The sequence below is a fragment of the Artemia franciscana genome, chromosome 2 (assembly GCF_032884065.1).
Source record: "Artemia franciscana chromosome 2, ASM3288406v1, whole genome shotgun sequence".
In the NCBI taxonomy this organism is placed as follows: Eukaryota; Metazoa; Arthropoda; class Branchiopoda; order Anostraca; family Artemiidae; genus Artemia; species Artemia franciscana.
Window position 1 is genome coordinate 40,071,672 of NC_088864.1, and position 12,541 is coordinate 40,084,212.

The 12,541-nt window shown below is 33.2% G+C and overlaps 1 protein-coding gene and 1 long non-coding RNA gene across 2 annotated transcripts in view; one reads left to right on the plus strand and one right to left on the minus strand.

Annotated features, from left to right (window-relative positions):
* LOC136041511 (uncharacterized) overlaps nt 1-4,767 on the minus strand; it is a 183,028-nt gene extending 178,261 nt beyond the window's left edge. The window contains exon 1 of the long non-coding RNA XR_010621050.1: nt 4,680-4,767. This is a non-coding gene — a long non-coding RNA (uncharacterized LOC136041511). The remainder of the gene's footprint in view (nt 1-4,679) is intronic.
* The window catches only part of LOC136041504 (exocyst complex component 6-like), a 93,711-nt gene extending 87,215 nt beyond the window's left edge, over nt 1-6,496 (plus strand). Inside the window, 1 exon segment of the mRNA XM_065726212.1 lies at nt 6,269-6,496. Within this exon segment, the coding sequence (XP_065582284.1) occupies nt 6,269-6,389 (121 nt within the window). The 3' untranslated portion in view covers nt 6,390-6,496.
* Nucleotides 6,497-12,541: the final 6,045 nt, after the last annotated feature.

Genomic DNA, 12,541 nt, shown 5'->3' on the forward strand with positions numbered 1-12,541 from the left:
TTTTTTCTTGAAGCATTAATGGAAAAAAGTCAAATTTTAGTATAAAGAGCGGGGGTTGAGGGGGCGGCAGCCCTCCTCATATATAGGATACTTTCTTTTTCCGTTTTGAATTTTAATGTGGCTTTTTGCTTTTATTTGAAAATCTTCTTTTTATTTAATTACCCGTGTTTCATTGTGGAACAAAAATAACTACTTCTGGCCTGTACTACTAAGTTTAACTTTTGTATACCAATGCTTTGGAAATGATAACTACCCCTGGAAAAGGTGACAGCGTAAGAACTTTTTAAGGAGTCCTGAACGCCAAAACGGTCTTTCAGGAAGTGGTTCTTAAGTTTTAGGGGGGAATCGTTGGGAAAATGCTGCTCCTGGTGAATGCCTCCTCTCTTCTCTTCTGCCTTTGTGAGATAAGCCTATTTTCGATCTATATGTTTTGGCCCTGCTTGAGCCAGATTTTCTTTTTTTTGGCAGAGGATGGAAAAAGTGGCTCTTTGCTGGGGTAATATTTGAACACATCTATATAACTTGTCAATAATTCTAAACCGATTTGTATCTAAAAATTTGCACTTGACAGCCTGTTCGTCCTGTTCGAGCCGAAAATTTTGATCTTTGGCATATAAATTGCAGAAACCAGTTCTTTCCTGCTGCATAAATTTGTTTTGTTACTTAAAAAGGCACTAGAACTTCCAATTTCTGTAGGAATAAGCCTTTTCACGATATTCTGTAACCACTATCGGCCAGGACTCGGCCGTCCTGGCCGAGTGGGTTGGTGCGCTGGATTTGGGATCCCTTGTCTGAGAGGACGCGGGTTCGAATCCCAGTGTACCCAATTCTTCAGTTTGGGACGGGTGTCAATGGCGTGACTCTGTAAGCTTAGCCAGAGTCGACCCAGCTCTAAATGGGTACCTGGAGAAATCTGGGGAAGGTAAACAGGAAGGGTGTGCGGAAGCACAGGATGGCTGGCCCCCAACCCCCCATTGCACTTCCTGGCTGAAGGGCCAAGAAACGGAGATCAACACCGCCGGTACGGACTGCAAAGTCTAATGCCATATCCTTTACCTTTTTTTAACTATTTCGATATGATCGCCCCCCAAAAAGAAAACAAGAAAAGAAATGAACACGTATCTGTTTATTAAATTTCTCGGGAACAAAATGCAAATTTACTGTTTTTGCATATAAGAAAAATAACTCTGCAGTCGGACTTTTGGACGTGCTGAAAAGGATGCTCAGTTTTCATCAATATTGAACTCCTTTTTGGTGGGGCTTTCCCCTCTTCACTTAATTGACCCCAAATATTCTCCGGCTCAGAAGATTCAAAAGAATCTCCTTTTCAATCACCTTGAAAAGGAGATTTCTTCGATATATTTATTGTCATCATTTTTTTTTATGGTTTTGGTTACTATACACACCCGCCGTTCTTTAATTACAGTTTGTTACCACAAACTGTTTGAAACATATTCACAACGTGCAGTCTGCAGTCTGCAGTCTGGAAGTTGAAAGTTCTAGTGCCTTGTTTTAGAGTCAAAAGTGATTGGAGGGTAACAATCCCCCTAACACGCATCTTTTCCCCCAAAGATATCTGGTCAAAATTTGTGAGATAGCCATTTTGTTCAGTATAGTCGAAAGATCCAGTAACTGTGTCTCTGTGGATGTCAGCCCTTCCACAGCCAACCGGGCATGGTGTGTAAGTTAGGCAATTCACCCATTGTTTAAGCATAGTATTTACTATTTGTCATTGGGAAAAGTGGGCATGTTTGACCTTTAATTGTCCGAAAAGACGAAGGCCAGTCACGTGAACCTTTCAGAGAATGCTGAGGGGAGTGTTTAACTAAATCAAAACGTGTTATGTGTCTACAGGCTGTCAAAAGGGCTTAAGTCTGGAATGAATTAGTGTATTGATGCCCCCCATGCCTTCTTTCTGAAAACAAAACATTTTTTAAATGTTTTACTTCAATAAATCCAAAGTTATTAAGACTTCAAGGAATAAATATAGATACAGTCTACAGGCTGTCAAAAGGGCTTAAGTCTGGAATGAATTAGTGTATTGATGCCCCCCATGCCTTCTTTCTGAAAACAAAACATTTTTTAAATGTTTTACTTCAATAAATCCAAAGTTATTAAGACTTCAAGGAATAAATATAGATATATGTATATTAAGCTGCCAATACACATTCATTTGTTGTTGTTTTTTCAGTAATCTTGGTTGTGATGGTGGTTTTTTCTATATAATGAGAATACTCGATATTCAGCTCGAAATAAGGATTGTTTTCAGTAAAGTGCAAATTATGTATTCATTTTAGTTTCTGCTCGTTTGAGATTGAATCAGATATTGACTGTAAGTTTGTTTTGGGTTTCATTTATTTATTGAGGGTGGTTTATGGTATTTCTACGCTTGGAAAATTACTTGATTTTATTTCTGCTTTATTTTTGGTTTAATGTAGCTCTTTACTTTTCTTTGAAAAACTTAAATTGTGTAAAAGATTTTTAAATTAATAATGATGAATAGCCGCTTGTCCTTAGCCAGAAAAAGAAGAAAAAGCGCATGCTCTCTTGTGAGTATCCAAAAAGCAACTGGCCTGTCTTACCTGACCGGTTCCGCTATTCGCTCTATATTATCACATAATAGTTTTAAGATTAGCTAGGGGCTCGCCAATTCTCACTGGCAGTCTATTGTATATAAAGTAAGTTGACAAATTTATGTGTACAAGAGCCTAAAATGCCGAAAGACGTTAAAAACAGCAACAAGAAATATGCCATTTTGTTGATGGCCAATGCTCCTTTTTTTCTTTGCTTTTCGGTAACATTATGGTAAAACTTAAGTAGGTCCTTGAGTACTGGGTCGGGCCCCTTTGGGTATAAATTCAAGGCTGGAGCCTTTTGATTTTAGTACCCAAGGAATTTCAAAATTGGGGATACCGATTGCTACTTTCAGTTCTTTGGAAAATCAGTGAAGCAGTATACATGATGATATCTAATAGCACCTCTGATGAATAGTACCATTTCCCCCATCACAGCCAAATTAAACTACTTCTGAGAGCTACAAAATCATTTTAGTGATACAGTTTCCAAAGAGCACATAAAACTACTTATATAAAGGTAGATAATAACATGTCATTGTATTTTATTTGTTAGATTTCAATGCAAGTAAAATCAACAACCAACTACCCCGGTATAAGATCCCAAGAAGCACCACCAGCCAGAGTAAAAAAGGCCCGATTTTAGGCAGTTCCCGATTAGAACATGAAAATCAAAATCAGCAATGTATATTTTGTCTTTATTATTGATTTTGTCAGCTTAATTCAACCACTGAATGGCTCATGTTGTGAACTAGAAAAAAGAGGGGCTCTTTTTCTAGCCAGCTGCCGGATTCGTTGGCTTTTTGATGAGCCTCGCTTCGCTCAGGAGGTAGTTGGGGCCTTTGGGCCTCGTGAATGGATATCATCCCGTATCGTATATGGATTACTGCGTTTTGATGGGAATTTATACAAATTCTTCCTTTATACTTTGTTTACGAAAAAATCTGATTTGCACCTGTTTCTTATGGTACCAGCCACAGCATGTATTCAAACATTTATGACGCTTGTTCCATTACGTTTTGGAGTGCAATCTGCATATGTACACATCTATATACAAATTTAGATAACTTCGGAGACCACACTGCCTTTCCCTGACGAAAATTTAACAGTTCATATATATATATATATATATATATATATATATATATATATATATATATATATATATATATATATATATATATCTATATATCTATATATATAAAAATAAGTTGTCTGTCTGTCTGTGGATGGATCAGGTGACGTCACCTGAAAAAACTGGATCAGGTGACGTCAAAACTGAAAAAACTAAAAAAAGGCAAAAACTACAAAAAAAACTAAAAACTAATAAAAAAAATAAAAAAGCTAAAAAACTAAAAAAACTAAAAAAAAGGCAAAAACTACAAAAAAAACTAAAAACTAATAAAAAAGCTAAAAAACTAAAAAAACTAAAAAAGGCAAAAACTACAAAAAAACTAAAAACTAATAAAAAAAATAAAAAAGCTAAAAAACTAAAAAAACTAAAAAAACTAAAAAAAGGTAAAAAACTAAAAAAACTAAAAACTAAAAAAAACTAAAAAAAAGGAAAAAACTGAAAAATAAGCTAAAATAAAGGTAAAAACCAATAAAAAACTAAAAAAAAAAACTGAAAAAAACTAAAAAAAGGCAAAAACTACAAAAAAAAAACTAAAAACTAATAAAAAAAGTAAAAAAGCTAAAAAACTAAAAAAACTAAAAAAACTAAAAAAGGTAAAAAACTAAAAAAAATAAAAAATTAAAAAAAACTAAAAAAAAGGAAAAAACTGAAAAATAAGCTCAAATAAAGGTAAAAACCAATAAAAAACTAACAAGAAAAAAAAGGAAAAAACTAAAAAAAATTTTCATCTAAAAAACTAAAAAAAACTAAAAAAGGTAAAAACTAAAAGAACTAAAAAAGAAAAAAAATAAATGACGAAACTCAAAGAGAAAGCGACCAGGACAAAAGGAATGTTCGATTAGCAATCAACAAAGCACCGGGACACAGGGAGTATAAATGACGACCAGGACATAAGTAAAAAAAAAAAACTATCTATATATATAAAAATAAGTTGTCTGTGGATCCGTGGATCGTGGATCAGGTGACGTCACCTGAAAAAACTGGATCAGGTGACGTCAAAACTGAAAAAAACTAAAAAAAGGCAAAAACTACAAAAAAAACTAAAAACTAATAAAAAAAAATAAAAAAGCTAAAAAACTAAAAAACTAAAAAAAGGCAAAAACTACAAAAAAAAACTAAAAACTAATAAAAAAGCTAAAAAACTAAAAAAACTAAAAAAAAGGCAAAAACTACAAGAAAAACTAAAAACTAATAAAAAAAATAAAAAAGCTAAAAAACTAAAAAAAACTAAAAAAAACTAAAAAAAGGTAAAAAACTAAAAAAAAACTAAAAAAAGGAAAAAACTGAAAAATAAGCTAAAATAAATTTAAAAACCAATAAAAAACTAAAAAAAAAACTGAAAAAACTAAAAAAAGGCAAAAACTACAAAAAAACTAAAAACTAATAAAAAAAGTAAAAAAGCTAAAAAACTAAAAAAACTAAAAATACTAAAAAAACTAAAAAAAGGTAAAAAACTAAAAAAAAAAAAAAAAAAAAAAAACTAAAAAAAAGGAAAAAACTGAAAAATAAGCTAACATAAAGGTAAAAACCAATAAAAAACTAAAAAGAAAAAAAGGAAAAAACTAAAAAAAATTTTCATCTAAAAAACTAAAAAAAACTAAAAAAGGTAAAAACTAAAAGAACTAAAAAAGAAAAAAATAAATGACGACACTCAAAGAGAAAGCGACCAGGACAAAAGGAATGTTCGATTAGCAATCAACAAAGCACAGGGACACAGGGAGTATAAATGACGACCAGGACATAAGTAAAAAAAAAAACTAACAAAACTAAAAAGAAGGTAAAAACTACAAAAAAACTAAAAAGAAAAAAAAAACTAAAAACTAATAAAAAAACTAAAAAATCTAAATAAGCTAAAAAAGAAAAAAAAAGGAAAAAAAAAAAGGAGAAAAACAAAACTAAAAAACGAATGTATATACAAACCGGGACACCGGGATACAAATGACGACCGGGACACAGGGAATATAAATGACGACCGGGACACAGGGACACAACTACAACGGGGACACCGGGGGAAACAGGGGGATGTAAATGACGACCGGGACACCGGGACAGGGAATGGTCGATTAGCAATCACCATCAACAAAGCTCAAGGGCAATCATTAGAATCATGAGGTATAGATCTGAATACAGATTGTTTTCCCATGGACCATTATATGTTGCATGTTCAAGAGTCGGTAGACCTGACAATCTATTTATATGCAAAGACAATGGGACAGCAAAGAATGTTGTATATTCGCAAGTTTTACGTAGTTAAAACCATATATATATATATATATATATATATATATATATATATATATATATATATATATATATATATATATCTATATTCACAGGTGGGACATAGGGACACAACTACAATGGCGCGTAACTATTATGGCGCGTAACGACTTACGCGCGCGGGGGGGCTTGGGGGGGGGGCGCGAAGCGCCCCCACCAACTAGGTGTTGGGGTGGCGCGAAGCGCCACCCCAACAGCTAGTATATATATATATATATATATATATATATATATATATATATATATATAAAGGTAGAGGTTATGTCATTATCTATTTAAGGTTGAGAGAGGGAGAAAAGAAGAGTATGCTAGTGTCAATGAAGAAAACGGAAAGAGACAAAAAGAAAATCATAGAAACTGTCCTGAAACAGCTTAGACAACTAGTCAATACCCAATCATAAGTTTTGTCAATTTTATTCCTTGTATTATTTTTCTCTTTCTTTGTTGAATGTTTACTTTTATTCATATATGTATGCAGTTTTCATACTATTAGAGACATCGTGTTTAATTGTGTCGCTTTTGCTTATGAGAAACTTGGCTTATAAAAGAAAGTAGCTGTCTTCTATAGAAAATAATGGATTACTTTAACTTATAGGTTTGTATCTTGGTCTGGACTTCTATCTCGTCTCTTGCCTCCTCTGTTTTTTTCCCCTCGGTTGAAATGCATTTTTTTTTTTTTTTTTTTTTTGTGGGCTTCTTTTCTTACGAATTTTTATTTAACTAATCATTTGTAAACTTTCAGTTTTTGTTAAACGGCTATTGTATGATCTTATAAATGCCCTTTTCGCTATGATCTTTTAAATGGATGAATATATATATATATATATATATATATATATATATATATATATATAATATATATATATATATCTATATATATAAAAATAAGTTGTCTGTGTGTGGATCTGTGGATCAGGTGACGTCATGTTTGTCCGCATATGACGTCTGAATTATTTCACACTAATACAAAAGAAGAAAAAAACTAAAAAAGGTAAAAACTACAAAAAAAACTAAAAAGAAAAAAAAAATAAAAAAGCTAAAAAACTAAAAAAAAAAACTAAAAAAAGGTAAAAATCTAATAACTAAAAAAAAACTGAAAAAAATAAAAAAAGGCAAAAACTACAAAAAAAATAAAAACTAATAAAAAAACTAAAAAAGCTAAAAAACTAAAAAAACTAAAAAAAAACTAAAAAAAGGTAAAAAACTAAAAAAAACTAAAAACTAAAAAAGAAAAAAACTAAAAAAAAGGAAAAAACTGAAAAATAAAAGAGAAAAAGAAAACTAAAAATATATGAATAAATATATATAAAAATAAGTTGTTTGTGGGTTATGTCTGTCTGTCTGTCTGTCGAGTGACGTCGTGTTTGTCCGCATATGACGTCTGAATTATTTCACACTAATACAAAAGAAGAAAAAAAAACTAAAAAAGATAAAAACTACAAAAAAAACTAAAAAGAAAAAAAAACTAAAAAAGCTAAAAAACTAAAAGAAACTAAAAAAAGGTAAAAAACTAAAAACTAAAAAAAAACTGAAAAAACTAAAAAAAGCAAAAACTAAAAAAAAACTAAAAACTAATAAAAAAACTAAAAAAGCTAAAAAACTAAAAAACTAAAAAAAGGTAAAAAACCAAAAAAACTAAAAACTAAAAAAGAAAAAACTAAAAAAAAGGAAAAAACTGAAAAATAAGAGAAAAAGAAAACTAAAAAAATATTAATAAATATAAAAAACTACAAAAAAACTAAAAACTAATAAAAAAACTAAAAAATCTAAAAATCTAAATAAACTAAAAAAGAAAAAAAAGAAAAAAGGAAAAAAATAAAGGAGAAAAACAAAACTAAAAAACGAATGTATATACAGACCGGGACACCGGGATACAAATGACGACCGGGACACAGGGAATATAAATGACGACAGGGACACAGGGACACAACTACAACGGGGACACCGGGGGGCACAGGGGGATATAAATGACGACCGGGACACAAGGAATATAAATGACGCCCGGGACACTCAAAGAGAAATCAAAGACTGGGACACCGGGACACAAATGACGACCAGGACACAGGGAATATAAATGACGACCGGGACACAGGGACATAACTACAAAGGGGACGCCGGGGTGCACAGGGGGATATATAAATGACGATGGCGACTCAGGGAATGGTCGATTAGCAATCACCATCAACAAAGCTCAAGGGCAATCATTAGAATCATGAGGTATAGATCTGAATACGGATTGTTTTCCCATGGACCATTATATGTTGCATGTTCAAGAGTCGGTAAACCTGACAATCTATTTATATGCACAGACAATGGGACAGCAAAGAATGTTGTATATTCGCAAGTTTTACGTAGTTAAAAACATATATATATATATATATATATATATATATATATATATATATATATATATATATATATATATATATATATATATATATATATATATATCTATATTCACAGGTGGGACATAGGGACACAACTACAATGGCGCGTAACTAATATGGCGCGTAACGACTTACGCGCGCGGGGGGGCTTGGGGGGGCACGAAGCGCCCCCACCAACTAGGTGTTGGGGTGGCGCGAAGCGCCACCCCAACAGCTAGTATATATATATATATATATATATATATATATATATATATATATATATATATATATATATATATATATATATATATATATATATATATATATATCTTCTATATATATATATAAAAATAATGTTATATATATAAATAATTTGTTTGTGTGTTGACTGACGTCATGCATGTTTGTCGACTGACGTCATTATAAGGATTGAGCATTATGCCGTCATGAAGTTGTTTGTCGACTCACGTCATGTTTGTCGACTGACGAAATTACAGACCGGGACACAAATGACGACCGAGACACAGGGGATATAAATGACGACCGGGACACTCAAAGAGAAATTACAGACTGGGACACCGGGACACAAATAACGACCGGGACACAGGGAATATAAATGACGACCAGGACACAGGGACACAAATACAACAGGGACGCTGGGGGGCACAGGGGGGATATATAAATGACGACCGGGACACAGGGAATGTTCGATTAGCCATCACCATCAACAAAGCTCAAGGGCAATCATTAGAATAATGAGGTATATATCCGAATACGGATTGTTTTTCCCATGGACAACCGGGTCACAAATGACGACCATGACGCAGGGAATATAAATGACGACCGGGACACTCAAAGAGAAATTACAGACTGGGACACCGGGACACAAATAACGACCGGGACACAGGGAATATAAATGACGACCAGGACACAGGGACACAACTACAACGGGGACGCCGGGGGGGAACAGGGGGGATATATAAATGACGACCGGGACACAGGGAATGTTCGATTAGCAATCACCTTCAACAAAGCTCAAAGGCAATCATTAGAATAATGAGGTATATATCCGAATACGGATTGTTTTTCCCATGGACAACCGGGTCACAAATGACGACCGTGACACAGGGAATATAAATGACGACCGGGACACTCAAAGAGAAATTACAGACTGGGATACCGGGACACAAATAACGACCGGGGCACAGGGAATATAAATGACGACCGGGACACAACTACAACGGGGACGTCGGGGGGGGGGACACAGGGGGGATATATAAATGACGACCGGGACACAGGGAATGTTCGATTAGCAATCACCATCAACAAAGCTCAAGGGCAATCATTAGAATAATGAGATATAGATCTGAATACGGATTGTTTTGTCCATGGACAACCGGGACACAAATGACAACCGGGACACAGGGAATATAAATGACGATCGGGACACAAGGACACAACTACAACGGGGACGCCCGGGGGCATAGGGGGATATATAAATGACGACGGGGACACAGGGAATGTTCGATTAGCAATCACCATCAACAAAGCTCGAGGGCAATCATTAGAATATTGAGATATAGATCTGAATACGGATTGTTTTTCCCATGGACAATTATATCTTGCATGTTCAAGAGTCGGTAAACCTGACAATCTTTTTATATGCACAGACAGTGGGACAGCGAAGAATGCTGTATATTCGCAATTTTTACGTAGTTAAATATATATATATATATATATATATATATATATATATATATATATATATATATATATATATATATATATATATATATATATATATATATATATATATATATATATATATATATATATAAATATGTATATATATATATATATATATATATATATATATATATATATATATATATATATATATATATATATATATATATATATATATATATATATATATATATATATAAATATGTATATATATATATATATATATATATATATATAAAAATAAGTTGTTTGTCTGTCTGTCGACTGACGTCATGTTTGTCGACTGACGTCATTATAAGGATTGAGCTGTATGTCGTCATGAAGTTGTTTGTCGTCTGACGTCATGTTTGTCGACTAACGAAACTACAGACCGGGACACCGGGACACAAATGACGTGTTATGTCTGTTATAACGTAATAGAGGGGTAGCACATGATTTCACCAACTCAATTAAATATCCAACTCAATCCAGAGACATCAACTCCAAGGGAAACCGGAATAAAAAATAAAGACAAAAAAAACAACAAACAAACAAAATTATTTACTAGCTAGAAAATCTCTAACATAATTTTTGAACATACCAAACGAGTGGCAGCTTCGTACGAACTCTGGGAGCGTGTTCCAGATCCTGTTGCAAGCTGTCAGAGGGTTGAAGTCAGACCTCACTGACGGTGTGTGAAGAACCAGTAAATTGTTGGAAGTGCGGAGATGATAAGTCGATTGATCAGAAACAAAAGATATATTATTACATAAGAGTCGATAAAATAAAAAAATAATAATAAAAAGTGACTATAATACCAATATCACCGAAATCAGTCAGTGAAAATTACTTGCTTGTCGATAAAATCCATTCCCCCCCCCCCTCAAACATTTTGGCTAGTGGCGCCTCTGGTGGCAGTGTAAGATGCAACCTAGTAAAGGCTTACGTAAAAACTGAAAGAATTAAATTTTTCGAATGCTTTCAAATTTAAAATACGGTCGCTATTTAAATATAGGGGATATGTCATAATATAATTTTACACAATCCGTAAAAATACTTTGACTTATTCTGTATCTTTATTAAATAAAAAACAAGTTTTTTTAACTGAAAGTAAGGAGAGACTTTTACACTTAAAAACGAACAGAAACTATGAAAAGGGCTGTCCCCTCCTCAACGCCACCCTCTCTACGCTAAAGTTTGACTCTTTCTCACAACTCTACTTTTTTTAAAAATAAAAAGCTTTAGCGCGAAGAGCGGGGCGTTGAGGAGGTGGCAGCTCTTTTCATGTACGGAATAATTTCTGTTCGTCTTAAGTTTTAATGTCAGTCCTTTCTTTCAGTTAAAAATAAACTTGTTTTTGTTGTCTAATTCTGAAAGTTTTTGAGTCAATGCAGGTTTTGAAGATTACTTACCGTACATGGATAATTAAAATGAAATTTAAGTATTAATTTTACTTTTTTTTAACTAATATTAACCTTTTATGAACCTAAGTTTATATTATGTTCCAGTTGTTTAAAAATGACTCCTGAATCTCACAGGCTGTTTAATTAGAATAATAACCTCTTTTAAAAGTAAAAAAACAATTTTAGCGTAAGAGCTGGTATTGAGGAGAGGTAACCCCCCTCATACACGTAATGTTTTCTTTTCGATCTAAGTTTTAATGTTGCTCCTTACTTTCAGTTGAAATAACTTGTTTTATTTAATTTCTGATCGTTTTTTCAATTATTGCTGGAAATTCAGCACCCCCTTTATGAAAAATCCCCTTCCGCCGTGAAAAATTCCTCTGTGGAAAGATCCTCCAATGTAACCATCTCCCCCGATCCCCCACCAGAAAAATCTCGCCTGAAAATATCTGCATACTTCCCAATAACCAATACGATATGTAAACAATGGGCAAAGTTCACAACTTGCAGCCCTTCCCCGGGGGACTCTGGGAGATTAAATCATTATCAAAGACATAGTTATTAGAATTTTAGACTATGCTGAACAAAATGGCTATCTCAAAATTTTGATTGGATGACTTTGGGAAAAAATTAGCGCGGGAAGGGTTTTAGTGCCCTTGAAAAGGGCACTAAAACTTATCCATTTGAGTAAGCCTTCTTGCAATATTCTAGGAGCACTGGGCCGATACGATCACCCCTGGGAAGAAAGAAAACACAAATAAATAAACACGCATCCGTGATCTTTCTTCTGGTAAAAAATGCAAAGTTCCACATTTTTGCAGGTAGGAGCTTGAAACCTCTACAGTAGGGTTTTCTGTTATGCTAAATCAGATGATATGATTTTCATTAATATTCTAAAAAACAAGACAAAGAAAAACACAAAAAAACACGCGTCTGTGATCTTTCTTCTGACAAAAAATGTAAAATTCCACATTTTTGCAGATAGGAGCCTGAGACCTCTACAGTAGGGTTCTTTGATACGCTGAATCTGATAGTGTGATTCTCAATAAGATTCTT